The following is a 20,187-nucleotide window of genomic DNA, read 5'->3' as shown; positions in this document are numbered from 1 at the left end:
GTACTTCTTAATTTTAATTTATTCTACAAAAAATAATTGTTTCATTTAAATCTTGCTATGATAAAACTGTTCATTATTGATCCTTCATAAAGCCTCAAATGAACAGAAACGTTTACTTTTAACATTCAATTTGTATTCATAATGTAAATTTGGTTAGAACTCATTCGAATTGTTTAAGGTGACCAAACTGCCCCACTTTCCCCAATGTATACTTTTCGCAACCTGCCGAGCTCCGGTCCGGTCTCACTCGAATGTGGTTTTGCATATTAACTACCCTATTCTATGTCGCTTCATCGGCAACTACACGGAGCCAGCATTTGCCGCTGTTCGTTTTGTATGACCAAGAAGCACGAGGGAGTGTGATATGTGGACGAAAGAACGGAAGGTCGTTACACAGTGTTAATTTCTCCATTACATTCTACATTTGGTGCTTTCACACTACATCTCTGTTTAAACTATCACTTGCTATCGGATTATCTTAATCTACCTATATTCGAAAAAAAAAAGCGGCGAAGCGGAGTATCCTTATTCTACACCGGGCAAAGTCGAGCGCTCATTACGTAAGCAGTACTCGTTCGTTATTGCCACTGACATACATTTCAATTTGACATGTGCCATCACATTATGTTGGAAAATAAGAAACCCTACAAATGCAAACGTGCAAAGCGACAGGACTTGACCTCGATAAGCCTACTAAAAGTGCACTTGTTCATGTCGTTCCGACATCGACAGCGAACTGTCGTTCTACTTTCGAACAAATTTCGGTAATCGCGACCAGGTACTCAATTTCGGTCGAGGTGATATGTGCTGCTTTCTGAAGTCGTCACGCGACGTTGATGATGGGTACCGTGCGGCCCCACTAACTACATGTAGGAACGGATGGCATGCCGTCGATTGTCCGATGCTTCCTTGTCGCTGCCGGTTGTGGGTACGACGGTCGCCGGTCGGCTGCTGACCGTGAAGCGGACGATGTTCTCGCTGGAGATGCACCAGGTCCTGGAAATTAGGGAATCGTTAGTCAGTGGACGTTCTTGGTAAAGTCAATCAACATCACAATTTTTGGTGTAAATACAGAAATTTTTAAAATATGTTTATATGGACTATAAGCATGCTGTACATACAAATGGCATAAAAATCATTTTTTTTTAATTATTTTATTATGTGAAAAATCAAAATCAAATCATCAAGCTCATTCCGTAGATACCCATATTGCATGGGTTTAGATGCATATTCGCTGTCCGGAGGCTGACATATTGGATTTTGGTTCGCCATCTTGAATTCCAAAATGGCGGTAGATGTTGAGGTTCCGCTTTTACTCATGAACCCCATTCTGTAGATACCCATATTTCATGGGTTTAGATGTATATTCGCTGTCCGAAGGCCGGTATATTGAATTTTGGTCCGCCATCTTGAATTCCAAAATGGCGGCGGATGTTGATTTTCCGCTTCTACTCATCAAGCCCGTTCCGTAGATACCCATATTGCATGGGTTTAGATGCATATTCGCTGTCCGGAGGCTGACATATTGGATTTTGGTTCGCCATCTTGAATTCCAAAATGGCGTCGGATGTTGATTTTTGGCTTCTACTCATCAAGCCCATTCTGTCAAGGTTACTGATTATCGCACTGAAGCGATGATCGGATTATTTTCCCATCGCGGTAGAAGATCAGCAGCAATGCGTGTGCAGTTCATTCTTAGTGTGCGATCGCTTATATTGACGAAGCAATTCGTGTGATTTTGTTCCTCCCACCCTTCCCTTCATTCGCTGAGTGACCACATGCACCTATTGAGCATGGGTCACTCACTCTCAAATTTCCAGCAACACGATCCCAACAATCGTTCTTCGCGAGCGATGCACCTCGTAGAAGAATACACCCGGATTGATCCTCTTCATCATGAAGAGCATCATTGAACGAGGCTTTGTGTGGTTGCTTGTAATGACGAGTGTCTTGATTTTGATAGTGGGTTTGCGTTAGTAAGTTCAAAAGGGAATATTTCTTGTTTCATTCACACAAACATTAATGAGAAACATCGTTAGAGAAAGCTCGTTAGCTTCCCGTTGTCAGTGCCAATACGCTTCGTGCGACATCATTAGAGCATATTCAAATATTCTTCGTGAGGATCAAAGCATGAGCATCGCGTTGATGCGAAAAACCATTCGCATCGTCATGAAGACTAAAGCATACGAAGAACGCCCTCCAACGTCGCGATGCGAACGATGAAGAGAAGAAGAGCACGCATTCCGAAGGTTTGAGTGGTGCATCGGCACGCACACTCCTCACTCACCGAGCATTCTTTGCGATTTGCTTTTATGTGGGCATCCACATCATTCAAGAGTTTTGCTGAGATACTGATGCTTCGAGTACCGTCGCACACGATGAACGAATACAAGAGAAATGAAGTGAATATCAGTAACTTTGCATTCTGTAGATACCCATATTGCATGGGTTTAGATGCATATGTACTGTTTAGAGGCTGCCATATTGGTTTTTGGTCCGCAATCTTGAATTCCAAAATGGGGGCGGATGTTGATTTCCGCTTCTACTCATCAAGCCCATTTCGTAGATACCCATATTGCATGGGTTTAGATGCATATTCGCTGTCCGGAGGCCGACATATTGGATTTTGGTTCGCCATCTTGAATTCCAAAATGGCGGTGGATGTTGAGTTTCCGCTTCTACTCATCAAGCCCATTCCGTAGATACCCATATTGCATGGGTTTAGATGCATATTCGCTGTCCGAAGGCCGGTATATTGGATTTTGGTCCGCCATCTTGAATTCCAAAATGGCGGCGGATGTTGATTTTCCGCTTCTACTCATCAAGCCCATTCCATAGATACCCATATTGCATGGGCTTAGATGCATATTCGGTGCCAGGAGGCCGGCATATTGGATTTTGGTCCGCCATCTTGAATTCCAAAATGGCTGCGAATGTTGATTTTGCGCTTTTACTCATCAAGCCCATACCTTAGATACCCATATTGCATGGGTTTAGATGCATATTCGCTGTCCGGAGGCCGGCAAATTGTATTTTGGTCCGCCATCTTTAATTCCAAAATGGCGGAGGATGTTGATTTTCCGCTTCTACTCATCAAGTCCATTCCGTTGATACCCATATTGCATAGGTTTAGATGCATATTCACTGTCCGGAGGCCGGAATATTGGGTTTTGGTCCGCTATCTTTAGTTCCAAAATGGTGGCGGATGTTGATTTTCCGCTTTTACTCATCAAGCCCATACCTTAGATACCCATATTGCATGGGTTTAGATGCATATTCGCTTTCCAGAGGCCGGGAAATTGTATTTTGGTCCGCCATCTTGGATTTGTAGAAGCCATCTTGGGTTGAAATCCACCATTTAATTTCATGCGGAATGCTGACTTGAATTTCGGAATCTCCCAGACTCTAGAATTTACCATATCCTCTATGATTTTCGATGATTTTGATCATGGTTGATATTGATGCTGGTTGATAATGGGAATTGAAGATTACAGCTGATATTGGTCGAAAATCACTGGTGATTTTCGTGGTGATGATGATTTTCTGATCTTGATTTTAGCCAGCACTGCCTGAGTGTATTGTAGAATAGCCAAGACTCGACAAGAGAGGTTCTGATATAAGCGAGGAGAGGACTGACTGGTTTTGAGCCAAACGAACCACCCGAGCAGTGCCATTATTGCATTGGCAGTGTTGCTAGAAATCACCTAGTCATAGGTTGCCAAGGCAGTTTGTTTTTAATCCGCTCCTCTCTTATACTAGACCCTCTTTAGACTAGACTAGAAAACTCTCTTCAGAATGCTCCTGAGCCTATTTATTTTGAAATTATCCTCAGAACACCCTATAAATTAGGATTCTCGCCTAAATTCTCTTGGAATTATTCTTAAAATTCACTTCCTATTCTCCTCACGATCCCCATAAAATTCTACTCAGAATCACATAGGAATTCTACTTAATATTCTTTTCACAGCTCACATGAACTTATTCTGAGAACAATTTCGATCAGAAGTAACATTTGTGTGCTACAATTTATTGAAAAAGGACAAAGATGTCATTTTGTCAATACTGGAATACTGCAGCATAGTTTCGTCACCTTATTCAATAACCTTAATATATGGGTATTTTTGGAACGGGGACAACGCGTTGATGCCGAAAATCGATATTCGACGCCATTTGTAGGGCATTTGACACTTCTTCTAAAATCGGAAGCCACCATCTTGGATTTCAAGATAGCGTCAGATATCGATAGATGTCGCCCCAATTCCAAAAATACCCACATCGATCGGTATTTGACAGTATTTCACACTTTTGCTGAACAAAATCCACCATCTTAGATTTTAAAATGGCGTCAAACCTCGGTTTAAGGCCTCTAGACGTTACTGGGATTTCGAAAATACCCACATTGGTGGGTATTTGACAGTATTTCCAACTTTTTTTTTCTGAAACAAGAACTCGCCTCGGTGATTTAAAGATGGCGTCTGACATCGATTTTCGGCATCTACGTGTCATCTCCGTTCTGAAAATTCCAATATTTTAAGGTATTTGACACTTTTCCTCACATCTGAAGCCGCCGTCTTGGGTTTCACAATGGCATCGGTTTCTAGACATAACGCTGATTCTAAAAAAAACCGTATGTATGCATATTTGATAGAATTTCCCACTTTTTCAAAATTTTAAGAATTTCAAAATGGCGTCGGATATTGATTTTCATTCTATAAACGTTAACCCGATTACAAAAATACCCATATCATAGAGGTAACTCTAAGACTAGAAGGTCCCGAAATAACGTGCTCAACTTTTTGGCTCAGCTCTGGTACTCTCTTCGGTCCCAAGCTAATCGATTCACCCCTCGAAACATAGGAAAATCCACTAACCCCTCATTTTATCTGTCAAACTTTCATAGCGAATCAAAACAAACATTGCGTAGTACTAGAATTTCGACTAGAATGGGATACGTTAATCGTTTGCTTGGGACCAATAGGATAGTCAAGTAGTGAGCCAATTTAAAATCGTTAGTTTCGCATTGATTGTTGCCCATATTGATGGGTATTTGACAGTATTTTCCACTTTTTCTGAAATTGGAAGCCGCCATCTTGGATTTAAAAATGGCGTCGAATATAGATTCCTAGCCTCTAGATGACATGCCTATCCCAAAAAATACCAATATTGATGGGTATTTGACAGTGTTTCCCACTTTTTCTGAAAACAGGGAACCCACCATCTTGGATTTCGGATTAGCGTCGGATATTGATTTTAGCGAAGACAACAAATCAAGAAGACTGGCAACTTTTCCAGAATCCAAGCGACAGATACAAAAGCGCTGCGCATGAGTGAAGGTGGAAGCAACGCATAGAAAAATGAGCAAATACACAAACCCTTCTTCTGAGGATGTAATCTTTGCTATCAAATTCGTTCGAAGCATTTACCTTTGAGCGGCAGATGACGCGATTGTACCTGTCTCATAGCGTTCGTATGAGAAAATTGAAGAGTTGTTTGTTTTGTTGATCGATTCCCGGCCTCTAGATGACATGCCGATGCCAAAAATACTAATATTTATGGCTATTTGACAGTATTTCCCATTTTTTTCTGAAATTGGAAGCCGCCATCTTGGATTTCAAAATGTCTTCGGATATCGTTTCAGCCTCTAAATGTCACCCCGATTCCAAAAATACCCATATTGATGGGTATTTGACAGTATTTCCTACATTTTCTTGAACTGGAAGCCACCATCTTGGATTTAAAAATGGCGTCGCATATCTGTTTCTAATCTCTAGGTGTCACCCCACTTCCAAAAATACCCATCAGGCATCAGTATTTCCCACTTTTTCTGATATCGGAAGCCGCCATCTTGGATTTCAAAATGTTGTCGGATATTGATTTTCGGCCTCTACACGTCACTCCGACTAAAAAAAAAACCATATTGATGGGTATTTGACAGTATTTCCCACTTTTTCTTAAATCGGAAGCCGCCATCCTGGATTTCAAAATGGCATCGGTCTTTGATTTCAGGCCTCTAGACGCCTTCCCGATTCCAGAAATACCAATATTGTTGGGTATTTGACAGTATTTCCAACTTTTTCTGAAATCGGAAGCCGCCATCTTGGATTTCAAAATGAAGTCGAATATCGATTTTCAGCCTCTAGGTGTCATCCCGACTCGAAAAATACCTAATATATTAATGGGTATTTGACAGTATTTTCACCGACAAACCGACATGACACTTAATTCTGACTTATGACCGTAAACAGCCGATTTAAATGTGCAGTGATCCAAACTGTCAAAACCATAAGATTTTTTGATCTAGATAAAAATAATTGTTCCAGAATAGATCAGAAACGAACCAATTCATAACTTTTGCAAGTGGGTTCATAGCTTAGCTAAATATTCATATTGATGGGTCGCTGTCAGTATTTCCCACTTTTTCTGAAATCGGATGCCGCCATCTTGGATTTCAAAATGTCGTCGGATATCGTTTTCAGCCTCTAAATGTCACCCCGATTCCAAAAATACCCTATTGATGGGTATTTGACAGTATTTCCAACTTTTTCTTGAACCGGAAGCCACCATCTTGGATTTAAAAATGGCGTCGCATATCTGTTTCTAATCTCTAGGTGTCACCCCACTTCCAAAAATACCCATCAGGCATCAGTATTTCCCACTTTTTCTGATATCGGAAGCCGCCATCCTGGATTTCAAAATGGCATCGGTCTTTGATCTCAGGTCTCTAAACGCCATCCCCATTCCAAAAATACCAATATTGTTGGGTATTTGACAGTATTTCCAACTTTTTCTGAAATCGGAAGCCGCCATCTTGGATTAAAAAATGAAGTCGAATATCGATTTTCAGCCTCTAGCTGTCATCCTGATTCGAAAAATACCTAACCCACCTTATTCTGCGAGTCACGTGACTCTCTCTCACCGGTGAGGTGACAATTGTCACCTCGTGTGAGGTGACTCTCTATGCAAATCAAATGGAGAGTCACCTCACACGAGGTGACTATTGTCACCTCACCGGTGAGAGAGAGTCACGTGACTCGCAGAATAGGGGGGAACATATTAATGGGTATTTGACAGTATTTCCACCGACAAACCGACATGACACTTAATTCTGAAGTAATGAAGTAATGAAATTGGGTTGTTAGCGGAATGCTAAATAAAACAGCAAAAAAGGTTATCTTCCATTTAATTCCACTTAATTAATTTTGGTATCCATGACAGATACGTATTTCGACTACAATGTGCAGTCTTCATCAGTGTCATTCCCACTAAAGAACTTATCAAAATCTAACCCCCTTAAGTACTCATCCCCTAGGTATAAAAGTCAAGATCACAGGTATATAAATGAAACTACAATGTGTTGAATCGGAACCTACCTAACTAATTAAAACCAAAGATTTAAGTAAGCTAATTTTTTTTACTTAATTCTGACTTATGACCGAAAATCGTAAACGGCCGATTTAAATGTGCAGTGATCCGAACTGTCAAAACCATAAGATTTTTTGATCTAGATAAAAATAATTTGTCCAGAATAGATCAGAAACGAACCAATTTTGCTTTTGCATGCGGGTTCATAGCTTAGCTGAATATTTCCCACGAACACGGAGCCAGATGTCAGTAGTGTGCTTTGGTCAGAAATTTGATTGTTTTTGCTATGGTCATTCATGTCGGTTTGTCGGTGGTATTTCCCTCTTTCTTTAAACTGGAAACCGCCATCTTGGATTGTAGAATGGCGTCGCATATCGATTTTCGATCTTCAGACGTCATTCTGATTCCAAAAATATCCATATTGATGGGTCGCTGTCAGTATTTCCCACTTTTTTCTGAAATCGGATGCCGCCATCTTGAATTTCAATATGGCGTCGGTCATCGATTACCGAACTCTAGATGTCACTCCGATTTCAAAAATACTCATATTGATAGGGGGCTGTTCATAATCATAATGTTTGCAATTATCCGCGGCCCATACAAATTTTAAAATCTTTGTATGGACAATTTTCTACGCATGGGGGGAGGGTCAAGAATCTAAAAAAAACTCTACGTAGTTAATGAACAGCCCCTAGGTAAACAAACCACCCGACAATGATGAATTTGACATCCACGTGCACAGATCTACGCGCATGCACTTAACCTTCCTAATGCAAGTTAAAGTGTTACACATTATGCATTAGCGAGTTAAAAAAGAACCAAACTGCAACTCGCTCCCAAAAATCCTCTTTTGAACCGATTCTTGGTCTATTGGCCCAAATGGACACTTCCAAAACGTCATGTACTGGTACCGTCCGACGGCTCAAAATTTATGATTTTTCATCCAGAAGTAAATAGACATCACAACCGGTTCTGGTAGGGCTCAAAAATAAAAAATCTCCCAAACCCCTAAACTGGTATTGTTCGACGGCTCAAAATTTTTGATTTTCATCCAGAAGTAAATATCATGCCATGGACCAACAGGAGGATTTGGTCACATCCGGATAATCAGAACCAGTTTCGGAAGGTCCTAAACAGGAATCTTCCTAATCCTTATGTACCGTCCGACGGCTCAAAATTTATGAATTTTCATCCAGAAACAAAAATACATTATGCCATGGACCAACAGGCAGTTCTGACCACACCTGGATATCCGGAACCGGTTCCGGCAGGGCTTCAAGAAGGATACTTCCAGAACCTCATGTACCTACTGGTACCGTCCGACGGCTGAAAGCTTATGATTTTCCATCCAGGAGTAAATAGACATCATGCCATAGACCGAAAGGTGGATCTGGTCGGTTCCGGTAGGGCCCCAAAAAGGACAATTCAGTGCCAACATTTCAAAGGGGCGTAATTGCATTTGTAAACAATGGCTTTAGCCGTCGATTTCTCGTGAATAAAAGCTCACTCATGAAAAATAATGACACCAGCAGGTAGAGAAATGTTTCCTCTACCAGTTAGCATTGTCATTTTGGAGAGGTAAGATTTCATTCACGAGAAATTGATGGCTAAAGTCATTGTTTACAAAAGCAAATACGCCCCTTTGAAATGTTGGCACTGAATTCTGAATGAAAAATCATAAATTTTGAGCCGTCGGACGATACCACTGCATGAGAGTTAGGAAGTGTCCTTGTTTGGGCCCCCTTCCAGAACTTGTGCCGGGTATCCGGATATGGCCAGATTCACGTTACGGTTCATGACATGATGTCTATTTACTTCTGGATGAAAAATCATATGTTTTGAGCCGTCGGACGGTACCAGTACATGAGGTTTTGGATGTGTCCATTTGTGCCTTATCGGAATAGGCGACAGGTATCGTAAATGGCAAAATTGAAAAAAAAATAATCTTGAGCTTGATGCCATTCTAGGAACTCTTATCTTTCTTGTGAGGTCAATTGATCAAGAATCGGTTCAAAAATGGATTTTTGGGAACCAGTTGCAGTCTGGGTCTTTTTAGACCCAAATGCATAATGTGTCACTTTTTTTTTTGTACCGCCACTCCCAGAGTTCGCTGAAAGCTTCTTTTGACAGCAGTTAGGAAAAGTGAGCAAATTTCAGATCTCTTTCATAGTTCGTTGCAAAGATACAGCTTTGCACTAGGAAGCTTAAATGAACCGAGTGAACCATCAACAAAAGTCAGAAAACTGCGCGAACTCGGATTGAACAGCTTTGCTTCAATGCGAAAGTAAGTTCATTTGACTATGAAAGACGAAATCTAGACCAACAATTGAACAACCAACAATGGCATTAAATGCAAACTCCTCGATAATCAAAACACATCGAAGCAATCTAACACCACCATCTGATAGAACAAACTTGCTTTATTGAATGGCATGGTTAGTTTGCGTGGGAGTGGTTTGATTCTCGAGGAATTTGCGTTTAAAGTCATTGTTTACGTTTGGTTGTTCCGCCTATTTCAATTGTTGGTCTAGAAATGAACACGAGGCAAGCCAAAACAAACAGCATGAAAACTGATCGAAAGTGGTTCTGTTGATGTTGACGAGAAGACAAAATAACTTTCAATTGAAAATGATGGTTGACAGCTTCGTCGTCGCTTGACGATTTTCGATTGAAAATGACTTTGTTAGGCCCTGGTTGGGGGCAAAACCCACTTTTTAATTATACTTTAAATGGAAATCCAAATCCTCCTCTTAGTTGGCACCTGATTAAAAGGGATTTCTATAAATAATTCAATAACAATTTTGAGGTAAATTCCATACAAAATTCAGAGGAGAGTTTCCAGGGAATTCCGGGCAAAATTCTAAGGGTCCGTAGTTTTGAACATTACAAAAGTTTGCATTGTTTAAATAAATTTCAAAAATCGGTTAAGAGCATTTTGAGATATTTGAGTTTTTAGCATAAAAATAATAATGGCAATAAGACGATAAAGCCATTACCGGCCAGGTTTTGTAAAATCATGAAGTTAGATGTGTCGCATGACGGGTTTTAGTTCTTCTTGAGAATTGGCCACTTCCTCGAGGTCACCGAAACTTTTCCGAGATGCTCAATGTGATCATGCGGACCATTAGTATAGCTGCCATTGGTCCAATTATATCATTTGAGTGAGAAAATATTACGTTCACTGTGTGTATAATTATTACAGAACAGGAAAGCCGAATGCCTTCCCAGAATGACCCCAACGGAAACCGGAATAACTCCGGAACCATGTGAACCAAAATGCTTTTTTTTTTAAATTATATAACCCTCGCTGAACAGATATGAAACTAACGGTGAAGACATTTTATGGATCTCGTTGAACACTTTTGCTAAAAACACAACTGGCACCCCTGTAAGGGAGTGCTGGAATCGTTGAATCCTCAAAAAGAGGTTGCTGAATCCCTGAAAGGGATAGCCGAGTCTCTTAATGATTTTCCAGAGCTCCTGTAAAGAGCTTCTGATACGTGATGGGAATTGTTGAATCCCACAATGGCACGTTTAAATTTTCGATCTCTGAATATAATTTGATTGTTCAAAGTGTACATGCAAACAACTCAATTCAGTGCACAAATTGCATTGCATATTGAGATTCTGCCTGCCCCGTTTGAATAGTCCTATGTTTTGTAAACAGTATCCAATGTTTGTAAACCACATTCGGCTTTCAATTTGCACAACAATCATAGCTTCTGCGATGAGTTCCTCAAATTCCAAGAATCCATTATCAGTCTACTACTACAAACACAAACATGGAGTATGGTAGGGCTAGATGGGTGACGGGGCAAGATTATAGTCGCTATATTCATAGTCTGGCGGATAGAATTTCGATCTTTCAAAAAGCGGAATCAATTCAAAATATTGTAAACCAACAATTGAAAAGGTCCTATTAACTTTTATAAACAAAACGGTGATTATTCTTTCCTCGACAATCGAACGCAAATTACCGGCATCATCGGATAGAGAAATCTTTCTCAAACACAAAGATAGTGTTAGTTTGCGTAGGCGAGCCTTGAATCACGAGAAAACGGTTTCCGAAATGTTGTTCGCAATAGCTGATGTGCTCTTTTCTGTTGTTGGTCGTGATATGCTCGATTGGTTCCGCTATTTGACAGCTCAATTGGTTCGCGAGATTCTATCCGCCAGACTATGAATATAGCGACTATAGGCAAGATGGGTCAACATTTGTTATTTTATTTGCTTGTCTAAATCAACAGGTTCAATGCAACCCCAATGATGGTTTGTTTTTCAAACCACCAACGAGGGCTACCGCAAAGTACAATTGTATCTAAAAAATTTCAAAACTGCGTGGAATCAGGCCTTAGGTGCGCCGAATTATGGCACTCTACGGTACATTGCCCCTGTTCATTTTGACATTCGAAAAAAAACAGACGTAGATGACCCATGTGGCCCCACCTTACACTACCTTCACTTTAGTCATCATGTTGTCCTTATCTCCCCCAATTCGCAAAGCCACCGAATCGACTCACGCGTATCGACGAAACGTAGCCGTGCCATGACTCATCATCAGAACCGAACCGAACTTACCGCAATCCGGCTGTAAGCCACCATGCTGCTGCCTCTCGCCGAATCCGGACCAAACTGCTTCACTTGGGTGGGTCGCAGCATAACATCGCTGCCGCGGTCCTCGTCCCCGGACTCTTCATCGAATTCTTCAATTTCACACAAGCTGGACCCATCCTGGAAGTAGTGTGCCAAATTGTCCACCGCCTGGGCCGAGTACAACCGCCGGGGTGCCGGTCTGGGAGCACTCGAAACCTCGGCGCTAATCTTCTCCAACTGGGCGCGGGTTGTCGGCTTAGCGGACAGCTCTATCGGTTCGTAGATGCTTTCTTCGTCAATGTACCAAATTGTTTTGCTATCGGTCGACATCACTGACGTCGTGGCCACGGGTTCCTTCTTGTCCGATGTACCCCCGAAAAGCCACTTCTTTTTGGTGCTCCCGCTTGTATCATGTTTCTTCACTACTTGAGAGTACTCATCGATTTTCTGGTTTGTCTGCCTATTTTCTTGTTGTTGTTGTTGGTCATGGCCTTCTGTGTTCGTTTTCACACGTTTGTCACTTTCATCGCTGCTCGGCACCAGAGCAGGCGGGGAAATAGATGATGGTTTCGTCTTTTTGTCCACCCCTAGCAGCTCGTTGTACTTGTCTACGATGTGGTTCTCGTAGGTGGTGACAGTGCAGTGGCATCCGGCACAGTTCGGACAGAACTGGTCCACCCGTTCCCGGAGGCGACGATTTTCGGCACGCAGGTCACGAACTTTTTCGCTAAGCTCCCGCAACTGCCAGCAAAGCTCGTCGACGATTTGGCCCTGCTGATTTATGATCGAGCCCTGGTGATTTATCTTGACCGTCTGGGCGTCCAGTTTGGTGTTGAGTTTGTCCTTGAGCTCCACCACGTAGTAGAGCAGCTCTTCGAATTCCAACTCGCGAGACATTCCGGCGACGACCCGGGACCGAGCACTGCAAATTTTTCGTTATAATAAATAGCAAGCACTGAGTATCGGGAAGCGAAAACAAGAAACTACTAATTCCACTGATGACTTAATTGCGACTGATGTCGGGGAGACCGTCACCGTCGTCGTTGTCGTCGTCGTTGCTGGAGGGGTCCGGAGAGACGTGTTTGCTTTCCTACTCTGCACTGCTATGTGTGTTGTATTGAATGTTATCTCGTCGTGGCCGCGGTTCACACCAACAACACTCGCAGCGCAGCTCAGTAGGGGACAGATACCGAGACAGATGTGTATTTTGTAGTAGGTTGAGTATCTATATTTACGCTTAGATCGATAGGTGTGCAGCTGAATTTTCAATTGAATTTAACAACTGCCGTCGGTATGGTTGCATCGAGATATACTACGTCCCGTTATGTGTGGCACGCGGTGAAGGCATGGGAGCGAATTTGCATTTGCGATGATGAATCTTGACATTGAATATCTAACGAATAATTGTGCCATAATTGGGAATCTTGCGTAGAGAGTCTTGTCGACTTTTATTAATATCGAACTGCAATCTATGTAAATCACTTGAATATCTAGTAATAGCCCACTCTCATCCACTTTCATATTGACTTTTTAGGATAACCATTTTTGACTTTCTCGTGGTTTTCTGCGTTTAAATATTTCTCTCTACATTTATCTTCATATTCAAAATAATTCTCGCGAGAACTTGCTTTAATTTCGCTCCACAATTTTCTTTTAAATTCTCATGGAATATTTATCTCAAAAATCTCTTGGTAGAACTCTCTAGAATTCAGAAAATACCCCCTTGAATTCCACCCGAGAATTTCCCTTGAAATTGTTCCTCTAATGCCCTTGCTGTTTGTGTCATCCAAACGGGAAAACCGGTTATTCGGATTTACTGATAAAAAACCGGGAAAACCTAAATCGAAAAAGAGCATACTGATGGGCGACGACTCGTTGAATTCAAATCTGCGCCGAACGAAGTAACCGTCTTCATTGGTCTCGGTCCTGAGCCAATCGCTTCCAGTCGCCTTGTCGCCTAATGTCCTCCTCAACTGCACAAAGCCAACGCGTGCGTGGCCTACCCCGAAGCCGACGTCCTCTTCCGGGTTCCCTGCTGAATATTGACTTCGCTTGACGCTCTTCCGGCATTCGTGCCACATGCCCAGCCCACTGTAGCCTGCCGTGTTTGATAAGCTTCACAATATCCATGCCGTTATATACTTGGTACAACTCGTGATTCATGCGACGCCGCCAGATGCCATTTTCCAGTTTACCGCCGAGTATTGTTCGCAGCCCGCAGCTCCGATCGGCCTCTTTCAATGCCCACGATTCGTGGCCATAAAGGGCTACCGGCAGAATCAACGTCTTGTACAGCGCGAATTTCGTTTTCGTACGCAAGCTGCGGGACTTCAGCTGGCTACGCAACCCGTAGAAAGCCCTGTTCGAGGCTGCAATACGCCTTTTCACCTCGCGGGTAACATCATTATCGCACGTCACTAAAGTACCAAGATAAACAAATTCGTCCACAACTTCAAATTTTTCGCCATCTAGAACCACTTCACTACCAACACCACTATTGCTCCCACGCTTTCTACGGGCGACCATGTACTTCGTTTTGATAGAATTTATCGTGAGACCAATCCTCGCTGTCTCCCTCTTAAAAGGCGCGAACGCCTCTTCCACTGCTCTACGGTCGATTCCGATGATGTCGATGTCGTCCGCAAAACCAAGGAGCATGTGCGACTTTGTGATGATGGTACCGTTCCTCTGCACGCCAGCTCTCCTAATCGCTCCTTCGAGGGCGATGTTGAATAGCAAGTTCGAAAGAGCACCTCCCTGCTTCAACCCATCTAAGGTCACGAACGAGGCCGAAAGCTCGTCTGCAAACCGTACACATGATTTCGAACCATCCAGCGTTGCACGAATCAGCCTAATTAGTTTCGTCGGAAAACCGTTTTCTTGCATTATCTGCCATAGCTCGTTTCTCTTTACTGAATCGTACGCAGCCTTGAAATCTACGAACAGATGATGAGTCTGCAAGTTGTATTCCCGGAACTTCTCAAGGGTTTGACGCGGGGTAAACATTTGATCCGTCGTTGATCGACCCTCACGAAAACCAGCCTGGTATTCGCCGACGAAGGATTCCTCAAGCGGTCTCAATCTGTTGAACAGAAGCGTGATTCCTCTGTAATTGGCGCACTCCAGTCTGCGTCCCTTTTTGTAGAGGGGACAAACGAGACAACTAGCGGGCAATTCTTCCTCCTCCCATATCTTGAGCAGTATACGGTGGATCATCTGGTGCAGCTGCTCACTTCCGTGTTTGAGAAGTTCGGCCGGGAGCTCGTCCTTCCCCGCAGCCTTACTGTTTTTCAGCTCTCGTATCGCCTTTTTCACCTCTTCTAGCGTTGGTGGTTCCACAGCTTGACCATCGTCGTCGATGTGTGTTCTGTTTGTAGATGCTCTCTCGTTCTCTCCGTTCAGCAACGTCTCGAAGTACTCCTTCCACCTGGCAGCCACCATCGTTTTATCTGTCAGCAGATTACCTTCACGGTCATTGCACATGGCGGGAGACGGCGGTGTCTTACTCCTCACGCCATTGACAGTTGCGTAAAACCTTCGCATATCATTCTGCTCCATACTTTCTTGCACCTCAGGAATAACACGTTCCTCGTAAAGGGTGATACGGTCAAAATTTGGTCAATGGAAAACGCGTGTAAATCGGTGAAATCGTTTATTTAAAAAATCAAATTAAATTTCTTTTTCAAGTTCAATTAGTATAAAATTCAGGAAAAATATTCAGTTAGGCTTCCGCTTTTCCAAATCCGAATTGCCGGGCCTTACGCTTGACCCCTGCCATCAGATTTTGTACAGCCACCTTGTCCACCTTCTTCGCCGCAGAAAGCCAGTTTGCCTTGAACTGCTGCTCGCCCTTAGCAGTTTTTTTGGTCTTCTTTAGGTTCCGCTTGACAATAGCCCAGTATTTCTCAATTGGGCGGAGCTCTGGCGTGTTGGGAGGGTTCTTGTCCTTGGGAATCACCTGCACGTTGTTGGCGGCGTACCACTCCATGGCCTTTTTACCGTAATGGCAAGATGCCAAATCCGGCCAAAACAGTACGGAACAACCGTGTTTCTTCAGGAAAGGCAGCAGACGTTTATTCAAACACTCTTTCACGTAAATTTCTTGGTTGACAGTCCCGGAAGCTATGAAAATGCTGCTTTTCAAGCCACAGGTACAGATGGCTTGCCAAACCAGATATTTCTTTGCGAACTTTGACAGTTTCATGTGCTTGAAAACATCTGCTACCTTTCCCCTTCCTTTTGCCGTATAAAACTCCTGTCCCGGAAGCTGCTTGTAGTCGGCTTTGACGTAGGTTTCGTCGTCCATTACCACGCAGTCAAACTTCGTCAGCATCGTCGTGTACAGCCTCCGGGATCGCGCTTTGGCCGTCGTATTTTGTTTATCATCGCGATTTGGAGTCACTACCTTCTTGTAAGTCGATAGTCCGGCTCGTTTTTTGGCTCGATGCACGGTTGCAGACGATACACCCAGCTTATTTGCGGCATCTCGGAGAGAGAGGTTAGGGTTTCGCTTGAAACTACCGGCAACTCTCTTTGTCGTCTCAGCGGCTTCCGGTTTTCGATTTCCCCCCGATCCAGACTTCCTGGCTGTCGACAAACGTTCCCTAAACACTTTAATTACATTTGTAACGGTTGATTTGGCAACTTTTAGCGATTTTGCCAACTTTGCGTGCGAGTAGCTCGGATTTTCGCGATGCGCGAGCAAAATTTTGATACGCTGCTCTTCTTGCTTGGACGGCATTTTGACAACTGAAGAGTGAATTCCAAAATCAAAATAGGAGCAACATTCTACACACACACACCTTCAAAATGAGGGGTGTTCAGGTTTTTTAAATGCAAAATTGAAAGAAATACGTCAAGTTGATATTGACCAAATTTTGACCGTATCACCCTTTACTGCCTTTTTTCTGCGATGGGTTCGTTTCTCGGCTGACCTTGCTACCCTGTACCGCTCTCTGTTCTGACGGGTACCAGACACCAACATGCGGCTTCTGGCGACGTTCTTCTCCTCTGTCACTCGCTGGCACTCCTCGTCAAACCACCCGTTCCGGGGGCGCCTCTGAGCTGTACCTATCACCTCTCGTGCTGTTGTGCTCACCGCTCCGTGGACAGCTTCCCACAGATTGTTGAGATTCTCGTTCACGTTGATTTCCACTATCCGCTCATTCAGCTTCTGGTGGTACTCTGCAGCAACACCATCTACTGTCAAACGCTGGATGTTGAAACGCATCGATCTCCGGTTTCTCGAACTCGTAACGGTCGATAGACGCGCTCGAATTTTCGCGACAACGAGGTAGTGATCCGAGTCGATATTAGGACCCCTGAAGGTTCTGACATCTACGACATCCGAGAAATGCCGACCACCCACCAACACGTGGTCGATCTGGGAGCAAGTTTCGCCATTAGGGTGTCTCCAGGTGTGCTTTCGGATATCCTTGCGTGCAAAGTGGCCATATCACGAGCAGCAGCGAAGTTTATCAGCTTCAGGCCATTGTCATTCGTTGCAGAGTGAAGGCTCTCTGTTCCAATGATTGGGCGAAAGAATTCCTCTCTTCCGACCTGCGCGTTTGCATCTCCGATGACAATCTTCACGTCGTGTTTAGGGCACTCATCATAGGTTTTATCCAGGCTTTCATAAAACGCGTCCTTCACGTCATCGGATTTATCGTTAGTCGGTGCGTAGATGTTGATCAGGCTGTAATTGAAGAATTTGCCACGAATCCTCAAAACGCCGATGCGCTCGCTAACCGGTTACCACCGCATAACCCGCTTCATCTGTTTCCCAATCACTACGAAGCCAACTCCGTGTTCTGCTCTATCGCCACCGCTGTAGTAGATATGGTATTTGAACGATGTGTTGGCGCACATAACATATATGGAACTCCGAAAAAAAAGTTGACCCCTATTCGGTATTTCTTTGTAGTATAAGAAGGCAACGAAATGTCAAAATCATTATACCAGCATTAAAATCTTCAAGGGGCTTTGCAATAGCGAAAAAAATAGGATTATTTTTAGTTTTCCTTTTGAGTGTTTAACTTCATAACTTCACCTAAGCTGCAATGGTTTATCTTTTATACTAGTCAAAAAAAAAACTAATAAAAATACAATGATTTTCACTGCTGGGCCACATTAGATCCGGATCTGATGCATTGTGGAAAAGTGACGGCTAAATCTATTATATAACTGTCAAATTTACGTCAACGCAACGCAAACGGATCTAATGTGGGTGGCGCTTTACTGTAACCATGATAATTATTGTCAAAACGATGGACATTTTTGTCCATTCCTAAAGAATCACATCGAATTTATGGTTGACAATAATAAAAATCTTGGTATTTGAGACAATTAACACAAAAAAGAGGGGTTGTCAAGTATCTTAACAGTGAAAAAATCTTTTAACGAGCAATTTTAAATCCAATACACTATTTTTTTTTTATTTGAGTATTGTTTTCATGAAAAACAAAACCATGATTTCACCAGTACAATAATTTAACATTAAATTTTAATATAACAGAAATTTTACTCTGAAATGTATTATAATTTCATTGTTTTACCATGGTTGTTTTTTTTTTTGGGGAAGGTTATGGAAATTAATGTTTTTCCAGTCGCTTTAACACACTTGGGTCTCTCGTGACTTTTCCGGGGATGAGATTTGAACTCGTTACTTTGGTGTGAAGACATGGATGTAAACCACTACGCCGTTGCAGTCTTCAAATTTACGGGTTGTCAAAGATTTCCCTAATTTAAATTTTAAACTTAGTCAATTAAACAAAAATTAGACAATTACAACCAAAATCAAAATACTGTACTTTGGTTTTGTAAAAAACAACTTTAAGTTAAGTATCACAACGAGCACTTTTCTTGATACAAAAAGTTGAACAAAAACTTTTGTCGATATTTTTAAATATTTTCAAAAATATTTAGATCAGGCTTGCAATTGCTCATTACAGCTAAAATGTTATTTTTCGTAATTATGAAACAATGAGTTATTATAATGATAATTTTTATTTGTAAGATGCAAGAAGAGGTGGTAAAGTTTGTGTATGACATATAAAATTTGTCAATTTTGCTTTCAGAAGGTCACAACTAGCGATTAGCTGTAACGATGAGCAACGCGATGAGCGAGCAATCAGCGATCATAAAATCGCTAGTTGTGACCTTCTGAAAGCAAAATTGAAAAATTTTATATGTCATAGACAAACTTTACCACCTCCTCTTGCATCTTACAAATAAAAATTATCATTATAGTATCTCATTGTTTCATAATTACGAAAAATAGCATTTTAGCTGTAATGAGCAATTACAAGCCTGATTTAGATCATCACCTTGACATCACCTATTACCTCTATCAAATTAGTTGACATCCTACATAGAAAATAAAACACAGCCACCGTGGCTATCAGCAGAACGATGATGATTTAAAATTTTACACTGGTATAGGATAAACAATTAAGAATGCATTTATGTACCAATGTTCTTTTTTTATATATATATAATATGTACAGTGAGAGAAGAAACTTAAGACGTTCCATAGACGCACAATATAAGAAAAAAATTTCCCTGTTCAATTTTAGCTAAATGGCTTGTAGTTGAAATAAATAGATTCCGACTATCCCCCATAGTTCAATCAGATTTTTTTTTATCAAAACCTCGCAGTGCAACATTTAGAAATCATTATCATTTTATTGGCTCTCACCACGGCGCCACGGGAACAAGCTTTTGATTGCCTATCAATGACGTTGGTGTAGTTTTCTTAACTGAGCCGCTTGTGTACAATTTTTATTTTACTGCGTCGGTAATGCTCACGCATGATACGGAATTATAATTAGTATGTACAAAGTTCTATAACCTGGATTTCACAAAATTTTCTACAATATATTTTAATTTATAAATACTCGCATGCTTTTCTGCATCTATACGCCCCTCTGAAACTTCTGACAGTATTTTTTTTAAAGATTATTCACTTTAGTTCAGCATTAAATTGAACTACACCGGTAGATGAGCGACCAAACAGTTGTTTGAGTCCCATCTTTTTCAATTCTCTTTCGTGCCATCGTTTCGGCGACAAGCAGATTGGGATTGTTGTGAATCGACTCTCTTGAACAGCAGTGGCACAGTATAAATGTCAACGAAACTAGTATAAAAGCATAGAGATTGCTGACGTTTATCGGACGCACACTACGTCACGTATACGTATACGCAAATTGTTTTCATCGGGAAAAAAAAACTTCA

General features: G+C 41.9%; 2 protein-coding genes across 2 annotated transcripts in view; one reads left to right on the top strand and one right to left on the bottom strand.

The window, feature by feature from the left end:
- rdgB (retinal degeneration B) overlaps nt 1-20,187 on the top strand; it is a 140,992-nt gene that overhangs the window by 12,052 nt on the left and 108,753 nt on the right. The gene's annotated exons all lie outside the window — the stretch shown is intronic.
- LOC135699070 (uncharacterized) lies at nt 166-12,999 on the bottom strand. The gene is made up of 2 exons (XM_065219244.1): nt 11,927-12,999; nt 166-996 (listed from the first exon to the last, which is right to left on the bottom strand). Exons 1-2 carry the CDS (start codon nt 12,850-12,852, stop codon nt 864-866), a joined length of 1,059 nt encoding a protein of 352 aa, XP_065075316.1. The 5' UTR covers nt 12,853-12,999; the 3' UTR covers nt 166-863.

The sequence above is a fragment of the Ochlerotatus camptorhynchus genome, unplaced genomic scaffold (assembly GCF_037179485.1).
Source record: "Ochlerotatus camptorhynchus isolate MF236.1 unplaced genomic scaffold, CSIRO-AGI_Acam_v1.1 ptg000102l, whole genome shotgun sequence".
Lineage (NCBI taxonomy): Eukaryota > Metazoa > Arthropoda > Insecta > Diptera > Culicidae > Ochlerotatus > Ochlerotatus camptorhynchus.
Note: the sequence above shows the minus strand (reverse complement) of the source record. Positions and strands in the feature narration are given on the sequence as shown.